Raw genomic sequence first — 23,658 nt, forward strand, 5'->3', positions numbered from 1 at the left:
GTGCAAGGTGGACCCCACAGTGACAGGGCTGGTAAATCCCGGCTGTTATATAGAGAATAGGGGAGTGTGCAAGGTGGACCCCACAGTGACAGGGCTGGTAAATCCCGCCTGTTATATAGAGAATAGGGGAGTGTGCAAGGTGTACCCCACAGTGACAGGGCTGGTAAATCCCGCCTGTTATATAGAGAATAGGGGAGTGTGCAAGGTGGACCCCACATTGACAGGGCTGGTAAATCCCGCCTGTTATATAGAGAATAGGGGAGTGTGCAAGGTGGGCCCCACAGTGACAGGGCTGGTAAATCCCACCTGTTATATAGAGAATAGGGGAGTGTGCAAGGTGGACCCCACAGTGACAGGGCTGGTAAATCCCGCCTGTTATATAGCGAATAGGGGAGTGTGCAAGGTGGACCCCACAGTGACACAGCTGGTAAATCCCGCCTGTTATATAGAGAATAGGGGAGTGTGCAAGGTGGACCCCACAGTGACAGGGCTGGTAAATCCTGCCTGTTATATAGAGAATAGGGGAGTGTGCAAGGTGGACCCCACAGTCACAGGGCTGGTAAATCCCACCTGTTATATAGAGAACAGGGGAGTGTGTAAGGTGTACCCCACAATGACACGGCTGGTAAATCCCACCTGTTATATAGAGAACAGGGGAGTGTGTAAGGTGTACCCCACAATGACAGGGCAATTAAATCCCGCTTCTTATATAGAGAATAGGGGAGTGTGCAAGGTGGACCCCCAGTGACAGGGCAATTAAATCCCGCTTGTTAGAGAGAATAGGGGAGTGTGCAAGGTGGACCCCACAGTGACAGGGCTGGTAAATCCCGCCTGTTATATAGAGAATAGGGGAGTGTGCAAGGTGGACCCCACAGTAACAGGGCTGGTAAATCCCGCCTGTTATATAGAGAATAGGGGAGTGTGCAAGGTGTACCCCACAGTGACAGGGCTGGTAAATCCCGCCTGTTATATAGAGAATAGGGGAGTGTGCAAGGTGGACCCCACAGTGACAGGGCTGGTAAATCCCGCCTGTTATATAGAGAATAGGGGAGTGTGCAAGGTGGACCCCACAGTAACAGGGCTGGTAAATCCTGCCTGTTATATAGAGAATAGGGGAGTGTGCAAGGTGTACCCCACAGTGACAGGGCTGGTAAATCCCGCCTGTTATATAGAGAATAGGGGAGTGTGCAAGGTGGACCCCACAGTGACAGGGCTGGTAAATCCCGCCTGTTATATAGAGAATAGGGGAGTGTGCAAGGTGGACCCCACAGTAACAGGGCTGGTAAATCCCGCCTGTTATATAGAGAATAGGGGAGTGTGCAAGGTGTACCCCACAGTGACAGGGCTGGTAAATCCCGCCTGTTATATAGAGAATAGGGGAGTGTGCAAGGTGGACCCCACAGTGACAGGGCTGGTAAATCCCGCCTGTGATATAGAGAATAGGGGAGTGTGCAAGGTGGACCCCACAGTGACAGGGCTGGTAAATCCCACCTGTTATATAGAGAATAGGGGAGTGTGCAAGGTGTACCCCATAGTGACAGGGCTGGTAAATCCCGCCTGTTATATAGAGAATAGGGGAGTGTGCAAGGTGGACCCCACAGTGACAGGGCAATTAAATCCCGCCTGTTATATAGAGAATAGGGGAGTGTGCAAGGTGGACCCCACAGTGACAGGGCAATTAAATCCCACCTGTTATATAGAGAATAGGGGAGTGTGCAAGGTGGACCCCACAGTGACAGGGCAATTAAATCCCGCCTGTTATATACAGAATAGGGGAGTGTGCAAGGTGTACCCCACAGTGACAGGGCTGGTAAATCCCGCCTCTTATATAGAGAATAGGGGAGTGTGCAAGGTGTACCCCACAGTGACAGGGCTGGTAAATCCTGCCTGTTATATAGAGAATAGGGGAGTGTGCAAGGTGGACCCCACAGTCACAGGGCTGGTAAATCCCACCTGTTATATAGAGAATAGGAGAGTGTGCAAGGTGTACCCCACAATGACAGGGCTGGTAAATCCCACCTGTTATATAGAGAATAGGGGAGTGTGGAAGGTGTACCCCACAGTGACAGGGCAATTAAATCCCGCTTGTTATATAGAGAATAGGGGAGTGTGCAAGGTGGACCCCACAGTGACAGGGCAATTAAATCCCGCTTGTTAGAGAGAATAGGGGAGTGTGCAAGGTGGACCCCACAGTGACAGGGCTGGTAAATCCCGCCTGTTATATAGAGAATAGGGGAGTGTGCAAGGTGGACCCCACAGTGACAGGGCTAGTAAATCCCGGCTGTTATATAGAGAATAGGGGAGTGTGCAAGGTGGACCCCACAGTGACAGGGCTGGTAAATCCCGCCTGTTATATAGAGAATAGGGGAGTGTGCAAGGTGGACCCCACAGTGACAGGGCTGGTAAATCCCGCCTGTTATATAGAGAATAGGGGAGTGTGCAAGGTGGACCCCACATTGACAGGGCTGGTAAATCCCGCCTGTTATATAGAGAATAGGGGAGTGTGCAAGGTGGACCCCACAGTGACAGGGCTGGTAAATCCCGGCTGTTATATAGAGAATAGGGGAGTGTGCAAGGTGGACCCCACAGTGACAGGGCTGGTAAATCCCGCCTGTTATATAGAGAATAGGGGAGTGTGCAAGGTGTACCCCACTGTGACAGAGCTGGTAAATCCCGCCTGTTATATAGAGAATAGGGGAGTGTGCAAGGTGGACCCCACAGTGACAGGGCTGGTAAATCCCGCCTGTTAAATAGAGAATAGGGGAGTGTGCAAGGTGGACCCCACATTGACAGGGCTGGTAAATCCCGCCTGTTATATAGAGAATAGGGGAGTGTGCAAGGTGGACCCCACAGTGACAGGGCTGGTAAATCCCACCTGTTATATAGAGAATAGGGGAGTGTGCAAGGTGGACCCCACAGTGACAGGGCTGGTAAATCCCGCCTGTTATATAGAGAATAGGGGAGTATGCAAGGTGGACCCCACAGTGACACAGCTGGTAAATCCCGCCTGTTATATAGAGAATAGGGGAGTGTGCAAGGTGGACCCCACAGTGACAGGGCTGGTAAATCCTGCCTGTTATATAGAGAATAGGGGAGTGTGCAAGGTGGACCCCACAGTGACAGGGCTGGTAAATCCCGCCTGTTATATAGAGAATAGGGGAGTGTGCAAGGCGGACCCCACAATGAGAGGGCTGGTTAATCCCACCTGTTATATAGAGAATAGGGGAGTGTGCAAGGTGTACCCCACAGTGACAGCGCAATTAAATCCCGCTTGTTATATAGAGAATAGGGGAGTGTGCAAGGTGGACCCCACAGTGACAGGGCAATTAAATCCCGCTTGTTATATAGAGAATAGGGGAGTGTGCAAGGTGGACCCCACAGTGACAGGGCAATTAAATCCCGCTTGTTAGAGAGAATAGGGGAGTGTGCAAGGTGGACCCCACAGTGACAGGGCTGGTAAATCCCGCCTGTTGTATAGAGAATAGGGGAGTGTGCAAGGTGGACCCCACAGTCACAGGGCTGGTAAATCCCACCTGTTATATAGAGAATAGGGGAGTGTGCAAGGTGTACCCCACAATGACAGGGCTGGTAAATCCCACCTGTTATATAGAGAATAGGGGAGTGTGCAAGGTGGACCCCACAGTGACAGGGCAATTAAATCCCACCTGTTATATAGAGAATAGGGCAGTGTGCAAGGTGTACCCCACAGTGACAGGGCTGGTAAATCCCGCCTGTTATATAGATAATAGGGGAGTGTGCAAGGTGGACCCCACAGTGACAGGGCTGGTAAATCCCACCTGTTATATAGAGAATAGGGGAGTGTGCAAGGTGGACCCCACAGTGACAGGGCTGGTAAATCCCGCCTCTTATATAGAGAATAGGGGAGTGTGCAAAGTGGACCCCACAGTCACAGGGCTGGTAAATCCCACCTGTTAAAAAGAGAATAGAGGAGTGTGCAAGGTGTACCCCACAATGACAGGGCAATTAAATCCCGCCTGTTATATAGAGAATAGGGGAGTGTGCAAGGTGGACCCCACAGTGACAGGGCTGGTAAATCCTGCTTGTTATATAGAGAATAGGGGAGTGTGCAAGGTGGACCCCACAGTCACAGGGCTTGTAAATCCAACCTGTTATATAGAGAATAGGGGAGTGTGCAAGGTGTACCCCACAGTGACAGGGCAATTAAATCCCGCTTGTTATATAGAGAATAGGGGAGTGTGCAAGGTGGACCCCACAGTGACAGGGCAATTAAATCCCGCTTGTTAGAGAGAATAGGGGAGTGTGCAAGGTGGACCCCACAGTGACAGGGCTGGTAAATCCCGGCTGTTATATAGAGAATAGGGGAGTGTGCAAGGTGGACCCCACAGTGACAGGGCTGGTAAATCCCGCCTGTTATATAGAGAATAGGGGAGTGTGCAAGGTGTACCCCACAGTGACAGGGCTGGTAAATCCCGCCTGTTATATAGAGAATAGGGGAGTGTGCAAGGTGGACCCCACATTGACAGGGCTGGTAAATCCCGCCTGTTATATAGAGAATAGGGGAATGTGCAAGGTGGACCCCACAGTGACAGGGCTGGTAAATCCCACCTGTTATATAGAGAATAGGGGAGTGTGCAAGGTGGACCCCACAGTGACAGGGCTGGTAAATCCCGCCTGTTATATAGAGAATAGGGGAGTGTGCAAGGTGGACCCCACAGTGACACAGCTGGTAAATCCCGCCTGTTATATAGAGAATAGGGGAGTGTGCAAGGTGGACCCCACAGTGACAGGGCTGGTAAATCCTGCCTGTTATATAGAGAATAGGGGAGTGTGCAAGGTGGACCCCACAGTCACATGGCTGGTAAATCCCTCCTGTTATATAGAGAATAGGGGAGTGTGCAAGGTGTACCCCACAATGACAGGGCTGGTAAATCCCACCTGTTATATAGAGAATAGGGGAGTGTGCAAGGTGTACCCCACAGTGACAGGGCAATTAAATCCCGCTTGTTATATAGAGAATAGGGGAGTGTGCAAGGTGGACCCCACAGTGACAGGGCAATTAAATCCCGCTTGTTATATAGAGAATAGGGGAGTGTGCAAGGTGGACCCCACAGTGACAGGGCAATTAAAGCCCGCTTGTTAGAGAGAATAGGGGAGTGTGCAAGGTGGACCCCACAGTGACAGGGCTGGTAAATCCCGCCTGTTATATAGAGAACAGGGGAGTGTGCAAGGTGGACCCCACAGTGACAGGGCTGGTAAATCGTACCTGTTATATAGAGAATAGGGGAGTGTGCAAGGTGTACCCCACAGTGACAGGGCTGGTAAATCCCGCCTGTTATATAGAGAATAGGGGAGTGTGCAAGGTGGACCCCACATTGACAGGGCTGGTAAATCCCGCCTGTTATATAGAGAATAGGGGAGTGTGCAAGGTGGACCCCACAGTGACACAGCTGGTAAATCCCGCCTGTTATATAGAGAATAGGGGAGTGTGCAAGGTGGACCCCACAGTGACAGGGCTGGTAAATCCCGCCTGTTATATAGAGAATAGGGGAGTGTGCAAGGTGTACTCCACAGTGACAGGGCTGGTAAATCCCGCCTGTTATATAGAGAATAGGGGAGTGTGCAAGGTGTACCCCACAGTGACAGGGCTGGTAAATCCCGCCTGTTATATAGAGAATAGGGGAGTGTGCAAGGTGTACCCCACAATGACAGGGCTGGTAAATCCCGCCTGTTATATAGAGAATAGGGGAGTGTGCAAGGTGGACACAACAGTGACAGGGCTGTTAAATCCCGCCTGTGATATAGAGAATAGTGGAGTGTGCAAGGTGTACCCCACAGTGACTCGGCTGGTAAATTCCGCCTGTTATACAGAGAATAGGGGAGTGTGCAAGGTGTACCCCACAGTGACAGGGCTGGTAAATCCCACCTGTTATATAGAGAATAGGGGAGTGTACAAGGTGTACCCCATAGTGACAGGGCTGGTAAATCCCGCCTGTTATATAGAGAATAGGGGAGTGTGCAAGGTGGACCCCACAGTGACAGGGCAATTAAATCCCGCCTGTTATATAGAGAATAGGGCAGTGTGCAAGGTGTACCCCACAGTGACAGGGCTGGTAAATCCCGCCTGTTATATAGAGAATAGGGGAGTGTGCAAGGTGGACCCCACAGTGACAGTGCAGTTAAATCCCACCTGTTATATAGAGAATAGGGGAGTGTGCAAGGTGGACCCCACAGTGACAGGGCAATTAAATCCCACCTGTTATATAGAGAATAGGGGAGTGTGCAAGGTGTACCCCACAGTGACAGGGCTGGTAAATCCCGCCTGTTATACAGAGAATAGGGGAGTGTGCAAGGTGCACCCCACAGTGAGAGGGCTGGTAAATCCTGCCTGTTATATAGAGAATAGGGGAGTGTGCAAGGTGTACCCCACAGTGACAGGGCTGGTAAATCCCGCCTGTTATATAGAGAATAGGGGAGTGTGCAAGGTGTACCCCACAGTGACAGGGCTGGTAAATCCCGCCGGTTATATAGAGAATAGGGGAGTGTGCAAGGTGGACCCCACAGTGACAGGGCTGGTAAATCCCGCCAGTTATATAGAGAATAGGGGAGTGTGCAAGGTGGACCCCACAATGACAGGGCAATTAAATCCCGCCAGTTATATAGAGAATAGGGGAGTGTGCAAGGTGTACCCCACAGTGACAGGGCTGATAAATCCCGCCTGTTATATAGAGAATAGGGGAGTGTGCAAGGTGTACCCCACAGTGACAGGGCTGGTAAATCCCGCCTGTTATATAGAGAATAGGGGAGTGTGCAAGGTGTACCCCACAGTGACAGGGCTGGTAAATCCCTCCTGTTATATAGAGAATAGGCGAGTGTGCAAGGTGTACCCCACAGTGACAGGGCTGGTAAATCCCGCCGGTTACATAGAGAATAGGGGAGTGTGCAAGGTGGACCCCACAGTGACAGGGCTGGTAAATCCCGCCAGTTATATAGAGAATAGGGGAGTGTGCAAGGTGGATCCCACAGTGACAGGGCAATTAAATCCCGCCAGTTATATAGAGAATAGGGGAGTGTGCAAGGTGGACCCCACAGTGACAAGGCAATTAAATCCCGCCTGTTATATAGAGAATAGGGGAGTGTGCAAGGTGTACCCCACAGTGACAGGGCTGGTAAATCCCGCCTGTTATATAGAGAATAGGGGAGTGTGCAAGGTGGACCCCACAGTGACAGGGCAATTAAATCCCGCCTGTTATATCGAGAATAGGGGAGTGTGCAAGGTGGACCCCACAGTGACAGGGCTGGTAAATCCCGCCTGTTATATAGAGAATAGGGGAGTGTGCAAGGTGGACCCCATAGTGACAGGGCTGGTAAATCCCACCTGTTATATAGAGAATAGGGGAGTGTGCAAGGTGGACCCCACAGTGACAGGGCAATTAAATCCCGCCTGTTATATCGAGAATAGGGGAGTGTGCAAGGTGGACCCCACAGTGACAGGGCTGGTAAATCCCGCCTGTTATATAGAGAATAGGGGAGTGTGCAAGGTGGACCCCACATTGACAGGGCTGGTAAATCCCGCCAGTTATATAGAGAATAGGGGAGTGTGCAAGGTGGACCCCATAGTGACAGGGCTGGTAAATTCCACCTGTTATATAGAGAATAGGGGAGTGTGCAAGGTGTGCCCCACAGTGACAGGGCTGGTAAATCCCACCTGTTATATAGAGAATAGGGAAGTGTGCAAGGTGGACCCCACAGTGACAGGGCTGGTAAATCCCGCCTGTTATATAGAGAATAGGGGAGTGTGCAAGGTGGACCCCATAGTGACAGGGCTGGTAAATCCCACCTGTTATATAGAGAATAGGGGAGTGTGCAAGGTGTACCCCACAGTGACAGGGCTGGTAAATCCTGCCAGTTATATAGAGAATAGGGGAGTGTGCAAGGTGGACCCCACAGTGACAGGGCTGGTAAATCCCACCTGTTATATAGAGAATAGGGGAGTGTGCAAGGTGTACCCCACAGTGACAGGGCTGGTAAATCCCACCTGGTATATAGTGAATAGGGGAGTGTGCAAGGTGGACCCGACAGTGACAGGGCTGGTAAATCCCACCTGTTATATAGAGAATAGGGGAGTGTGCAAGGTGTACCCCACAGTGACAGGGCTGGTAAATCCCACCTGTTATATAGAGAATAGGGGAGTGTGCAAGGTGGACCCCACAGTGACAGGGCTGGTAAATCCCGCCTGTTATATAGAGAATAGGGGAGTGTGCAAGGTGGACCCCACAGTGACAGGGCTGGTAAATCCCGCCTGTTATATAGAGAATACGGGAGTGTGCAAGGTGTACCCCACAGTGACAGGGCAATTAAATCCCGCCAGTTATATAGAGAATAGGGGAGTGTGCAAGGTGGATCCCACAGTGACAGGGCTGGTAAATCCCGCCTGTTATATAGAGGATACGGGAGTGTGCAAGGTGTACCCCACAATGACAGGGCTGGTAAATCCCACCTGTTATATAGAGAGCAGGGGAGTGAGCAAGGTGGACCCCATAGTGACAGGGCTGGTAAATCCCGCCTGTTATATAGAGAATAGGGGAGTGTGCAAGGTGGACCCCATAGTGACAGGGCTGGTAAATCCCACCTGTTATATAGAGAATAGGGGAGTGTGCAAGGTGGACCCCACAGTGACAGGGCTGGTAAATCCCGCCTGTTATATAGAGAATAGGGGAGTGTGCAAGGTGTACCCCACATTGACAGGGCTGGTAAATCCCACGTGTTATATAGAGAATAGGGGAGTGTGCAAGGTGGACCCCACAGTGACAGGGCTGGTAAATCCCACCTGTTACATAGAGAATAGGGGAGTGTGCAAGGTGGACCCCACAGTGACAGGGCTGGTAAATCCCGCCTGTTATATAGAGAATAGGGGAGTGTGCAAGGTGTACCCCACAGTGACAGGGCTGGTAAATCCCGCTTGATATATAGAGAAATGGTGGAGTGTGCAAGGTGGACCCCACAGTGACAGGGCTGGAAAATCCCGCCTGTTATATAGAGAATAGGGGAGTGTGCAAGGTGTACCCCACAGTGACAGGGCTGGTAAATCCCGCCTGTTATATAGAGAATAGGGGAGTGTGCAAGGTGGACCCCACAGTGACAGGGCTGGTAAATCCCGCCTGTTATATAGAGAATAGGGGAGTGTGCAAGGTGGACCCCACAGTGACAGGGCTTGTAAATCCCACCTGTTATATAGAGAATAGGGGAGTGTGCAAGGTGGACCCCACAGTGACAGGGCTGGTAAATCCCGCCTGTTATATAGAGAATAGGGGAGTGTGCAAGGTGGACCCCACAGTGACACGGCTGGTAAATCCCGCCTGTTATATAGAGAATAGGGGAGTGTGCAAGGTGGACCCCACAGTGACAGGGCAATTAAATCCCGCCTGTTATATAGAGAATAGGGGAGTGTGCAAGGTGTACCCCACAGTGACAGGGCTGGTAAATCCCGCCTGTTATATAGAGAATAGGGGAGTGTGCAAGGTGGACCCCACAGTGACAGGGCAATTAAATCCCACCTGTTATATCGAGAATAGGGGAGTGTGCAAGGTGGACCCCACAGTGACAGGGCTGGTAAATCCCGCCTGTTATATAGAGAATAGGGGAGTGTGCAAGGTGGACCCCATAGTGACAGGGCTGGTAAATCCCACCTGTTATATAGAGAATAGGGGAGTGTGCAAGGTGGACCCCACAGTGACAGGGCAATTAAATCCCGCCTGTTATATCGAGAATAGGGGAGTGTGCAAGGTGGACCCCACAGTGACAGGGCTGGTAAATCCCGCCTGTTATATAGAGAATAGGGGAGTGTGCAAGGTGGACCCCACATTGACAGGGCTGGTAAATCCCGCCTGTTATATGGAGAATAGGGGAGTGTGCAAGGTGGACCCCATAGTGACAGGGCTGGTAAATTCCACCTGTTATATAGAGAATAGGGGAGTGTGCAAGGTGTACCCCACAGTGACAGGGCTGGTAAATCCCACCTGGTATATAGAGAATAGGGGAGTGTGCAAGGTGGACCCGACAGTGACAGGGCTGGTAAATCCCACCTGTTATATAGAGAATAGGGGAGTGTGCAAGGTGTACCCCACAGTGACAGGGCTGGTAAATCCCACCTGTTATATAGAGAATAGGGGAGTGTGCAAGGTGGACCCCACAGTGATAGGGCTGGTAAATCCCGCCTGTTATATAGAGAATAGGGGAGTGTGCAAGGTGGACCCCACAGTGACAGGGCTGGTAAATCCCGCCTGTTATATAGAGAATACGGGAGTGTGCAAGGTGTACCCCACAGTGACAGGGCAATTAAATCCCGCCAGTTATATAGAGAATAGGGGAGTGTGCAAGGTGGACCCCACAGTGACAGGGCTGGTAAATCCCGCCTGTTATATAGAGAATACGGGAGTGTGCAAGGTGTACCCCACAATGACAGGGCTGGTAAATCCCACCTGTTATATAGAGAGCAGGGGAGTGAGCAAGGTGGACCCCATAGTGACAGGGCTGGTAAATCCCGCCTGTTATATAGAGAATAGGGGAGTGTGCAAGGTGGACCCCATAGTGACAGGGCTGGTAAATCCCACCTGTTATATAGAGAATAGGGGAGTGTGCAAGGTGGACCCCACAGTGACAGGGCTGGTAAATCCCGCCTGTCATATAGAGAATAGGGGAGTGTGCAAGGTGTACCCCACAGTGACAGGGCTGGTAAATCCCGCCTGTTATATAGCGAATAGGGGAGTGTGCAAGGTGGACCCCACAGTGACAGGGCTGGTAAATCCCACCTGTTATATAGAGAATAGGGGATTGTGCAAGGTGGACCCCACAGTGACAGGGCTGGTAAATCCCACCTGTTACATAGAGAATAGGGGAGTGTGCAAGGTGGACCCCACAGTGACAGGGCTGGTAAATCCCGCCTGTTATACAGAGAATAGGGGAGTGTGCAAGGTGTACCCCACAGTGACAGGGCTGGTAAATCCCGCCTGTTATATAGAGAATAGGGGAGTGTGCAAGGTGGACCCCACAGTGACAGGGCTGGTAAATCCCACCTGTTATATAGAGAATAGGGGAGTGTGCAAGGTGGACCCCACAGTGACAGGGCTGGTAAATCCCACCTGTTATATAGAGAATAGGGGCGTGTGCAAGGTGGACCCCACAGTGACAGGGCTGGTAAATCCCGCCTGTTATATAGAGAATAGGGGAGTGTGCAAGGTGGACCCCACAGTGACAGGGCTGGTAAATCCCACCTGTTACATAGAGAATAGGGGAGTGTGCAAGGTGGACCCCACAGTGACAGGGCTGGTAAATCCCGCCTGTTATATAGAGAATAGGGGAGTGTGCAAGGTGGACCCCACAGTGACAGGGCTGGTAAATCCCGCCTGTTATATAGAGAATAGGGGAGTGTGCAAGGTGGACCCCACATTGACAGGGCTGGTAAATCCCGCCTGTTATATAGAGAATAGGGGAGTGTGCAAGGTGTACCCCACAGTGACAGGGCTGGTAAATCCCGCCTGTTATATAGAGAATAGGGAGTGTGCAAGGTGGACCCCACAGTGACAGGGCTGGTAAATCCCGCCTGTTATATAGAGAATAGGGGAGTGTGCAAGGTGGACCCCACAGTGACAGGGCTGGTAAATCCCGCCTGTTATATAGAGAATAGGGGAGTGTGCAAGGTGGACCCCACAGTGACAGGGCTGGTAAATCCCGCCTGTTATATAGAGAATAGGGGAGTGTGCAAGGTGTGCCCCACAGTGACAGGGCTGGTAAATCCCGCCTGTTATATAGAGAATAGGGAGTGTGCAAGGTGGACCCCACAGTGACAGGGCTGGTAAATCCCGCCTGTTATATAGAGAATAGGGGAGTGTGCAAGGTGGACCCCACAGTGACAGGGCTGGTAAATCCCACCTGTTATATAGAGAATAGGGGAGTGTGCAAGGTGGACCCCACAGTGACAGGGCTGGTAAATCCCGCCTGTTATATAGAGAATAGGGGAGTGTGCAAGGTGGACCCCACAGTGACACGGCTGGTAAATCCCGCCTGTTATATAGAGAATAGGGGAGTGTGCAAGGTGGACCCCACAGTGACAGGGCTGGTAAATCCCGCCTGTTATATAGAGAATAGGGGAGTGTGCAAGGTGGACCCCACAGTGACAGGGCTGGTAAATCCCACCTGTTATATAGAGAATAGGGGAGTGTGCAAGGTGGACCCCACAGTGACAGGGCTGGTAAATCCCGCCTGTTATATAGAGAATAGGGGAGTGTGCAAGGTGGACCCCACAGTGACACGGCTGGTAAATCCCGCCTGTTATATAGAGAATAGGGGAGTGTGCAAGGTGGACCCCACAGTGACAGGGCAATTAAATCCCGCCTGTTATATAGAGAATAGGGGAGTGTGCAAGGTGGACCCCACAGTGACAGGGCTGGTAAATCCCACCTGTTATATAGAGAATAGGGGAGTGTGCAAGGTGGACCCCACAGTGACAGGGCTGGTAAATCCCGCCTGTTATATAGAGAATAGGGGAGTGTGCAAGGTGGACCCCACAGTGACACGGCTGGTAAATCCCGCCTGTTATTTTGAGAATAGGGGAGTGTGCAAGGTGGACCCCACAGTGACAGGGCAATTAAATCCCGCCTGTTATACCGAGAATAGGGGAGTGTGCAAGGTGTGCCCCACAGTGACAGGGCTGGTAAATCCCGCCTGTTATATAGAGAATAGGGGAGTGTGCAAGGTGGACCCCACAGTGACAGGGCTGTTAAATCCCGCCTGTTATATAGAGAATAGGGGAGTGTGCAAGGTGGACCCCATAGTGACAGGGCTGGTAAATCCCACCTGTTATATAGAGAATAGGGGAGTGTGCAAGGTGGACCCCACAGTGACAGGGCTGGTAAATCCCGCCTGTTATTTAGAGAATAGGGGAGTGTGCAAGGTGGACCCCACAGTGACACGGCTGGTAAATCCCGCCTGTTATATAGAGAATAGGGGAATGTGCAAGGTGGACCCCACAGTGACAGGGCTGGTAAATCCCGCCTGTTATATAGAGAATAGGGGAGTGTGCAAGGTGTACCCCACAATGACAGGGCTGGGAAATCCCGCCTGTTATATAGAGAATAGGGGAGTGTGCAAGGTGGACCCCACAGTGACAGGGCTGGTAAATCCCACCTGTTATATAGAGAATAGGGGAGTGTGCAAGGTGGACCCCACAGTGACAGGGCTGGTAAATCCCGCCTGTTATATAGAGAATAGGGGAGTGTGCAAGGTGGACCCCACAGTGACACGGCTGGTAAATCCCGCCTGTTATATAGAGAATAGGGGAGTGTGCAAGGTGGACCCCACAGTGACAGGGCAATTAAATCCCGCCTGTTATACCGAGAATAGGGGAGTGTGCAAGGTGTGCCCCACAGTGACAGGGCTGGTAAATCCCGCCTGTTATATAGAGAATAGGGGAGTGTGCAAGGTGGACCCCACAGTGACAGGGCTGTTAAATCCCGCCTGTTATATAGAGAATAGGGGAGTGTGCAAGGTGGACCCCATAGTGACAGGGCTGGTAAATCCCACCTGTTATATAGAGAATAGGGGAGTGTGCAAGGTGGACCCCACAGTGACAGGGCTGGTAAATCCCGCCTGTTATTTAGAGAATAGGGGAGTGTGCAAGGTGGACCCCACAGTGACACGGCTGGTAAATCCCGCCTGTTATATAGAGAATAGGGGAATGTGCAAGGTGGACCCCACAGTGACAGGGCTGGTAAATCCCGCCTGTTATATAGAGAATAGGGGAGTGTGCAAGGTGTACCCCACAATGACAGGGCTGGGAAATCCCGCCTGTTATATAGAGAATAGGGGAGTGTGCAAGGTGGACCCCACAGTGACAGGGCTGGTAAATCCCGCCTGTTATATAGAGAATAGGGGAGTGTGCAAGGTGGACCCCACAGTGACAGGGCTGGTAAATCCCGCCTGTTATATAGAGAATAGGGGAGTGTGCAAGGTGGACCCCACAGTGACAGGGCTGGTAAATCCCACCTGTTATATAGAGAATAGGGGAGTGTGCAAGGTGGACCCCACAGTGACAGGGCTGGTAAATCCTGACTGTTATATAGAGAATAGGGGAGTGTGCAAGGTGTACCCACAGTGACAGGGCTGGTAAATCCCGCCTGTTATATAGAGAATAGGGGAGTGTGCAAAGTGTAACCCACAGTGACAGGGCTGGTAAATCCCGCCTGTTATATAGAGAATAGGGGAGTGTGCAAGGTGTACCCCACAGTGACAGGGCTGGTAAATCCCGCCTGTCATATAGAGAATAGGGGAGTGTGCAAGGTGGACCCCACAGTGACACGGCTGGTAAATCCCGCCTGTTATATAGAGAATAGGGGAGTGTGCAAGGTGGACGCCACAGTGACAGGGCTGGTAAATCCCCCCTGTCATATAGAGAAGCAGGGGAGATTAACTGAACGTTAAAAAGCTCTCGGTGGGCCCCAAAGTAGTCTTCAATGAAGTTACTCTGAGGCCCCGAGTCACCACATTCCGACGCCTGTTCGGGCAGGCGGGTACGGGAATTGAACCCGCTCTGCTGGCACTGTTCTGCATTGCAAGCCAGCTATTTATCCCACTGTGCTAAACCAGCCCCCTATCACAAGTGCCATTTTACAGTGTGTTTCTCAGTGCTGCGAGCACCAGGAAACACGCGACTAAACCCGCTCGCTATGAGACTTTGTTCCCATTTAGTTAAATCCCGTCCTATGTATTAATGACTTGGACGAGGGAACTAAACGTTTACCCTCAAAATTTGCCGTCGATGCAAAGCTGGGTGGGAGGGTGAGCTGTGAGGACGATGCAGAGGTGCTTCAGTGGAATTTGGACAGGCGGAGTGTGTGGTCATATGCATGGTAGATGCAGTATAATGTGGATAAATGTGAGGTTATCCACTTTGGTAGCAAAAGTAGGAAAGCAGATTATTATTTGAATGGGTGTAAATTGAGAGGTGGATACTCAGTGAGATCTTGGTGTCCTCGTGCATCAGTCGCTGAAAGTAAGCGCGCAGATACAGCAGGCAGTAAAGAAGTCAAATGGAAAGTTGGCCTTCATAGCAAGAGGTCTTGAGTATAGGAATAGGGATGTTTTACTACATTTGTGCAGGGTATTGGTGAGGCCACACCTGGAGTATTGTGTGCAGTTTTGGTGTCCTTACCTGAGGAAGGATGTTCTTGCTGTGGAGGGAGTGCTGTGAAGGTTTACCAGGCTGATTCCTGGGAGGAGGGTCGAAGTTGATCAGGATTATATTCATTGGAGTTTGGACGAGTGAGAGGGGATCTCATAGAAACTTATAAACTTTGAACAGAATTAAACAGGGTAGATTCAGAAAGAATGTTCCCGATGGTGTGAGAGTCCAGAACGAGGGGTTATAGTTTGAGGATAAGAGGTACACATTTTAGGACGAAGCTGAGGAGAAATTTCTTCACCTAAAGAGTGGAAATCCGTGGAATTCACTACCACAGGCGGTGGGGTGGGGATGGGGGAGGGGGGCACATCATCAGCAAATATGTTTTTAAAGAAAGAGGAATATTCTCATTGTTATAATATTTGTAAAGAGCTAGGAACTAATTGTTATGTGAATATATATCCTGGGTTTAAAAGCTCAGGAGACCCGAGAAGGTAAATCCAAAAGAGGTTTAATTCGACACAAGAGTAAAGGCCGCAATGCAGCTTACAGCTCCAATTCCCAAACAGGACGACTGTTCTCGCGGTCCCCGTCCGGGCCGGCTTTTATGAGGCGATTTCTACGAGCCCCAGCTGAAGGGCCTCCGCCCCCTAGTGGGCGAGCCTGTATTCCACGAGTCCCACGGGGAGATCAATTTGGGTGTCCCCATGGGTCTCGTGAAGGTTATTGCACTGGGGTGCCACATTCACTGTAGTACCGGTATCTTAGTCCACCAGGCACTTGGGCAGCAGCAAGAAATACAATCAGTGATGCACCAGCATTTTGAGTCTGAAGTGTGATTATTTCTAACAATGGGGACCAGAAGACAAAATGGGTGTGATGGGCCGAATGGCCTCCATCAACGCTGTCAATGGCTCTATTGTCTGACTCTAAGACAGGTTTAAGGCAATTGGCAAAGAACCAACAATGACGTGAGGGGAAATCTTCTTACACAGCAAGTGGAGCGAGTGGTTAAGATCTGGAATGCACTACCTGAGAGTTTGTTGGAGACAGATTCAATCGTGGCTTTCAAAATAAATTGAAGCACCTTGAGAGAGAAACAAATTGCACGGCTACCAGGGAAGGGTAACAGAGTGGGACTAACTGCAGGAACACAACAGGCTGAATGACATCCTTCAGCATTGTAAACATTGTACAATTCTCAGAACTTGACACTAACGAGGACTACGGAGGATGGTAGGATCCTAGCAACCAACACCTCAAGCAACCTGTACCAATCCCTTCAGGGCCCATTACCAACACTAGCAATTAAGGCCCTACTTCCACAAATACACCTTAGGACTCGGCAAATAACTCAATTTTGCTAATCAGGTGAGGAGCGCTCTTTAACCCTTTCAATTCTAAAATGGCCCCCAATGAGCAATGCGTGATCTTACAAGCAAAGTTCTTCTTTGAGGCTTGTTGACACATTGAATGAAAAGGAATTATCATCAGTAAAGGTTTTTTTGAAAACATTCATTCATTATCATAACAACATTTTTTAAAAAATATTTCATGGGATGTGGGTGTCGCTGGGCTGGGCCAGCATTTGTTGCCCATCTCTAATTGCCCTTGAACTGAGTGGCTTGCTTGGCCATTTCTGAGTGGGGCAGTTAAGAGTCACCACATTCTTGTGGGCCTGGAGTGCATGTAGGCCAGACCAGGTAATGATGGCAGATTTCCTTCCCTAAAGGACACTAGTGAACCAGATGGGTTTTCCTGACAACCAACTACAGTTTCATGGTCTCCGCATGGTCAGCTTTATATTCCAGATTTATTAATTGAATTTAAATTCCACCAGCTGCCGTGGTGGGATTTGAACCCATGTCCCCAGGGCATTAGCCAGAACCTCTGGATTCCAGTGACTTTATCAATATGTCACTGTCTCTGCTAACGGCACTTCAGCCTACTGACTGGTGCACTCTGCTTTAAACCAGTTGGGCTCTTGAAATATTGTTAGGTACTGATTGTTAAGGGATCATCTCGTCTCACTTTGACATGATCCACTGATGTTTAGAAAAGAACCATCTACAGATGCCCAAGTCATAACATGTTATACTTAGGTTGTGTGGCAGCAGTTTTGACCCCACTACCTCACACTGTAATGGGAGTTGGAACATCGGACTTGGGAACAGGAGTAGGCCAGTTGGGCCAATGAGGATTCTCTGGCGTTCAGTAAGGTCATGGCTGATCTGGATGCAGTCTCACCGAGGGTACAGCACTCCGTGATCATGCACAGTGGGCATGTGGGTCGTCACTGGTGAATTATCAGCTTTCACTGTCAGTGGTTAGCACTGCTGCCTCACGGCGCTGAGGACCCGGGTTCGATCCCAGACCCCGGGTCACTGTCCGTGTGGAGTTTGCACATTCTCCCCGTGTCTGCGTGGGTCTCATCCCCACATCCCAAGGATGTGCAGGGTAGGTAGAATGGCCACGCTAAATTGCCCCGTAATTAGATAAAAAAAGAATTGGGTACTTTAAATTATTAAAAAGAAAGCATTCAGTCATTACTCTTCCGAAACTGACTGTAACTTCAGGAAGTTAGGCAAGCTCAGGTTCGCACGGAAAACCTGAAGCTGTGATCTGTCACTATCGTGCCTCCATCACAGACTGCGCTGTGGACACATCTCCAGAGCTGACAATTACCGAAATCAGAGAGAGCATCAACGTCATCAATCACTGTTAGAAACTCATAAGACCATAACCTCTGACAAAGTAATACCTTGTTCGATCAGCTGGAGCTGTTGTTTTAACAACAAAGTGGTTAGAAAAATTTGATCAATGACAGAACAGACCCTGCAGCACTAACTTTATAATCACGGAGTGATGCTAAATTATTAATTTGTTAGATTTTTTAATAATCATTTTTGAATTAAAAATCGGATTACCATAATATTCAAACTTCACTCCCTGTGTATGCTCTGATATTTAATTTTATCCATGTAAAAGGTTTTAAGAGATTTTAGTCTTAGGACTGTTTTGTTTCCTATTTGTCTGTCTGTGAGAATCTTGCGATGTGATTGGCAGCTTGGACAGCCTGATGACATCACTGCAATCGGTTGAAGGACGCTGCAATCAGTTACAGTACCATTGCGGGGTGAAAGAGGTCAATTCGCAACACAGATATGGTGAGAACTCTCGGTGAGACTTTTGTGGTCAGCATTGAGTGCTCTTGATCACATTTGACTGCAAGCCGTAGGCCAATTCTCGGAATTTTCTTGACAATTGCCTCCTGGGCGGGTTGCGACCGCCCGGAATTTTCAGGGAACCATCAGACGCATGAGTTACTGAAACCCTGCGTTAGAAAGAAATGCCAACCCAAGAAGCTTTACAAGTATGAAAGGGGCATTCGGAAAGGCGGACTTCTGAAGTGCCTGGCTGTGTTGCTGCCATTATCATTCCTGTTTACCACACAAAAATATTGAGCCCCACTGCCATTTTAATTGGTGGCCATTAAAGTGTGGGGAAGGAAATTAGGTAAAGAAGAAAATATTTGGCCTGGTTTGGGATGATTTTCACCTGGATGTTGAGCATCATCCTGGTGCAGCCCCTGAAGGAAAACCTGCCAGGGAACTTCACCCAATCTTCCAACAGAAAGACAATCTGCCGGATCTATTCCCGGCATTCCAACCTTCCTGATCTATTCCCGGCATTACAACCTTCCTGCTTCATGTCCCTTTCTGTGTTCCACCCAGGTGACACGCAATGCCCAAGACCATAAAGGACAAAAAAATCCTGATCAATTTTCCCACTGTCCATCTGGTTGTCCATAGGCATCAAGCCTATGGACAACCAGCTCGGGGCAGCACGGTAGCCTTGTGGATAGCACAATTGCTTCACAGCTCCAGGGTCCCAAGTTCGATTCCGGCTTGGGTCACTGTCTGTGCGGAGTCTGCACATCCTCCCCGTGGGTGCGTGGGTTTCCTCCGGGTGCTCCGGTTTCCTCCCACAGTCCAAAGATGTGCAGGTTAGGTGGATTGGCCATGATAAATTGCCCTTAGTGTCCAAAATTGCCCTTAGTGTTGCGTGGGGTTACTGGGTTATGGGGATAGGGTGGAGGTGTTGACCTTGGGTAGGGTGCTCTTTCCAAGAGCCGGTGCAGACTCGATGGGCCGAATGGCCTCCTTCTGCACTGTAAATTCTATGATAAGCTCACCAGCGCTCAGGCAGTTTTTAGTTTGAGGAGCGCTTGTATCATCCCACGATACCTCTTCTTCAGTCGTCGGGGAAGATTTCACTTGGTTCATACTCTTCGTCTCTTCCAGTTCTGTGCCGCAGTCAGCTTCAATGGCAACTGTAATTTAAAAAACAAATCTCTTCCTGAACCATTATCTTAAAGGGGCCAATTCCGACAAGGTTATTAAGTTGCAAAATGATACATCACAATAATATGACGAGGCGGTCATGAGTAATCTGATATCTCATAGTCAGAGGCTTTTCTCCCGGGTAGAGGGGTCAATTACTAGGGGGCATAGGTTTAAGGTGCGAGGGGCAAGGTTCGGAGGAGATGTACGAGGTAAGATTTTTACGCAGAGGGTAGTGGGTGCCTGGAACTCGCTACCGGAGGAGGTGGTGGAAGCAGGGACGATAGTGACATTTAAGGGGCATCTTGACGGACTTCCGGGTGCGGCGATGACCAGCTAAGTCGCACGTTTCGGCAGCTCCCGGTGGAACGGACTTTTGGGCTCTTAATAAGAGCCCCAACGGCAATTTTAACGGCTAAAAGTACTGTGCGGTAAACCAGAAGGGAATCCCCCCTGGATACGGATGGAAAAAGGAGAGGAAAGTGGCCGGATTGCGGTGGATCCTTTAGAGCAGCGGCAAGGAAGGCAAGCAAAAACCAAGATGGCGTCGGAAGGTGGCAGTTTAATATGGGGCCCTGAACAACACGAGTTCTTGAAGCGCTGCGTGGAAGAACATAAAAAGGAGATGAAGAAGGAGCTGTTGGCCCCGATATTACAGGCGATTGAAGGGCTTTAAAAGATGAGCAAAAGACCCAGGAGCGGGAGCTTCGGGTCGTGAAGGCAAAGGCTGCCGAGAACGAGGACGATATACAGGGCCTGGTGGTGAAGACGGAGATGCACGAGGCACACCATAAACGATGTGTGGAAAGGCTGGAGGTGCTGGAGAATAATGCGAGGAGGAAGAATTTAAGGATTCTTGGTCTTCCTGAAGGTGCAGAAGGGGCGGACGTCGGGGCATATGTGAGCACGATGCTGCACTCGTTAATGGGAGCGGAGGCCCCGACGGGTCCGTTGGAGGTGGAGGGAGCATACCGAGTGATGGCGCGAGGACCGAGAGCAGGAGAAATTCTCAGAGCCATAGTGGTGAGATTCCTCCGTTTTAAGGACAGAGAGATGGTCCTCAGATGGGCAAAGAAAACTCGGAGCAGTAGGTGGGAGAACGTGGTGATCCGCGTTTATCAAGAGTGGAGTGCGGAGGTGGCGAGAAGGAGGGCGAGCTTTAATCGGGCCAAGGCGGTGCTTCATAAAAAGAAGATTAAATTTGGAATGCTGCAGCCCGCAAGACTGGGTCACATATCAAGGGAAGCACCACTACTTTGAAACGACGGATGAGGCGTGGACATTTATTGTTGAAGAGAAATTGGAATAAGCGGGTTATTAAAAAAGAACGTTTGAGACAAAGTGGTGGGGCGAAGAGGGGGGAAAAAGGGGGGAGAGATGATTTTTATGTTGTTAATCCTGTGACCCGGTAACTTTTCTCTCTTCCACAGGTTGTGGGGGAGGGAGGAAGGGAGGTGAAGGAGCTGGGGGCGTTGGCCATTGGGGGCGGGGCCAAAAGGGAAGCGCGGGCTTTGTTCCCACGCTATGATAATTATGGCGGGAATAGGGAAGCAGGAAGGAGGGGGCGTCGCACGGTGCGAGCCGAGGTCACGGGGGGGAGCCGAGGTCGGCCAGAGTTTGCTGACTTCTGGGAGCAACATGGGGGGTGTAACTACACTAGTGGGGGATCTAGCGGGGGGGGTGGGAGGGGGGATTTACTGGGTTGCTGCTGCTGGGGAGAAGGGGGAGCTGGTATGGGGTGGGGTGGGCGGGGCGGGAGGGCACCGCCTGGGGGGACACAGCTGCATGGGAACCGGGTGAGGAGCTGGATAAAAGGGGATGGCTAATCGACAAGGGGGGGGGGGGTAAAGAGCCCCCAACCCGGCTGATCATGTGGAATGTGAGAGGGCTGAACGGGCCGATAAAGAGGGCACGGGTACTCGCACACCTTAAGAAACTTAAGGCAGATGTGGTTATGTTACAGGAGACGCATTTGAAACTGATAGACCAGGTTAGACTACGCAAAGGATGGGTGGGGCAGGTGTTTCATTCGGGGCTAGATGCGAAAAACAGGGGGGTGGCTATACTAGTGGGGAAGCGGGTAATGTTTGAGGCAAAGACCATAGTGGCGGATAGTGGGGGCAGATACGTGATGGTGAGTGGCAAATTACAGGGGGAGGCGGTGGTCTTAGTGAACGTATATGCCCCAAACTGGGATGATGCCAACTTTATGAGGCGAATGTTAGGACGTATCCCGGACCTAGAGGTGGGGAAGTTGGTAATGGGTGGAGATTTTAACACGGTGCTGGAACCAGGGCTGGACAGATCGAGGTCCAGGATTGGAAGGAGGCCGGCAGCAGCCAAGGTGCTTAAAGACTTTATGGAGCAGATGGGAGGAGTAGACCCGTGGAGATTTAGCAGACCTAGGAGTAAGGAGTTTTCGTTTTTCTCCTATGTCCACAAAGTTTATTCGTTTATGTTTGTGTTGGGAAGGGCGTTGATCCCGAAGGTGAGGGGGACGGAGTATACGGCTATAGCTATTTCGGATCACGCTCCACACTGGGTGGACTTGGAGATAGGGGAGGAAAAAGAACGGCGTCCACCCTGGAGAATGGACATGGGACTAATGGCGGATGAGGGGGTGTGTCTAAGGGTGAGGGGGTGTATTGAAAAGTACTTGGAACTCAATGATAATGGGGAGGTCCAGGTGGGAGTGGTCTGGGAGGCGCTGAAGGCAGTGGTTAGAGGGGAGCTGATATCAATCAGGGCACATAAAGGAAAGCAGGAGAGTAGTGAACGGGAGCGGTTGCTGCAAGAACTTCTGAGGGTGGACAGGCAATATGCGGAGGCACCGGAGGAGGGACTGTACAGGGAAAGGCAAAGGCTACACGTAGAATTTGATTTGCTGACAACGGGTACTGCAGAGGCACAGTGGAGGAAGGCACAGGGTGTACAGTACGAATATGGGGAGAAGGCGAGCAGGTTGCTGGCCCACCAATTGAGGCAAAAGGGAGCAGCGAGGGAAATAGGGGGAGTGAGGGATGAGGAGGGAGAGATGGAGCGGGGAGCGGAGAGAGTGAATGGAGTGTTCAAGGCATTCTATGAAAGATTATATGAAGCTCAGCCCCCGGATGGGAAGGAGAGAATGATGTGTTTTCTGGACCAGCTGGAATTTCCTAAGGTGGAGGAGCAGGAGAGGGTGGGACTGGGAGCACAGATCGAAATGGAGGAAGTAGTGAAAGGAATTAGGAGCATGCAGGCGGGGAAGGCCCCGGGACCGGATGGATTCCCAGTTGAATTTTACAGGAAATATGTGGACTTGCTCGCCCCGCTACTGAGGAGAACCATTAATGAGGCGAGGGAAAGGGGACAGCTGCCCCCGACTATGTCGGAGGCAACGATATCGCTTCTGCTAAAGAAGGAAAAAGACCCGCTGCAATGCGGGTCCTATAGGCCTATTTCCCTCCTGAACGTAGACGCTAAGATTCTGGCCAAGGTAATGGCAATGAGGATAGAGGGTTGTGTCCCGGGAGTGGTCCATGAGGACCAAACTGGGTTTGTGAAGGGGAGACAGCTGAATACGAATATACGGAGGCTGCTAGGGGTAATGATGATGCCCCCACCAGAGGGGGAAGCGGAGATCGTGGTGGCGATGGATGCCGAGAAAGCATTTGATAGAGTGGAGTGGGATTATTTGTGGGAGGTGTTGAGGAGATTTGGCTTTGGAGATGAGTATATTAGATGGGTACAGCTGCTGTATAGGGCCCCGATGGCGAGCGTGGTCACGAATGGACGGGGGTCTGCGTATTTTCGGCTCCATAGAGGGACGAGGCAGGGATGTCCTCTGTCCCCATTATTGTTTGCACTGGCGATTGAGCCGCTGGCAATAGCATTGAGGGGTTCCAGGCAGTGGAGAGGAGTACTCAGGGGAGGAGAAGAACACCGGATATCTCTGTATGCGGACGATTTGTTGTTGTATGCGGCGGACCCGGCGGAGGGGATGCCAGAGATAATGCGGATACTTGGGGAGTTTGGAGAATTTTCAGGATATAAACTGAACATGGGGAAAAGTGAGTTGTTTGTGGTGCATCCTGGGGAGCAGCGCAGAGAAATAGAGGACTTACCACTGAGGAAGGTAACAAGGGACTTTCGCTACTTGGGGATCCAGATAGCCAAGAT

At 50.7% G+C, this 23,658-nt stretch overlaps 1 protein-coding gene across 5 annotated transcripts in view; it reads right to left on the reverse strand.

Annotated features, from left to right (window-relative positions):
* The window catches only part of LOC140411094 (TOG array regulator of axonemal microtubules protein 2-like), a 205,094-nt gene that overhangs the window by 54,201 nt on the left and 127,235 nt on the right, over positions 1 to 23,658 (reverse strand). For all 5 annotated transcript variants that reach the window (XM_072500123.1, XM_072500120.1, XM_072500122.1 and 2 more), the window contains one exon: positions 19,353 to 19,490. In XM_072500123.1, coding sequence (XP_072356224.1) covers positions 19,353 to 19,490 — 138 coding nt within the window. The remainder of the gene's footprint in view (positions 1 to 19,352; positions 19,491 to 23,658) is intronic.

Source organism: Scyliorhinus torazame, chromosome 4, assembly GCF_047496885.1.
Source record: "Scyliorhinus torazame isolate Kashiwa2021f chromosome 4, sScyTor2.1, whole genome shotgun sequence".
NCBI lineage: Eukaryota > Metazoa > Chordata > Chondrichthyes > Carcharhiniformes > Scyliorhinidae > Scyliorhinus > Scyliorhinus torazame.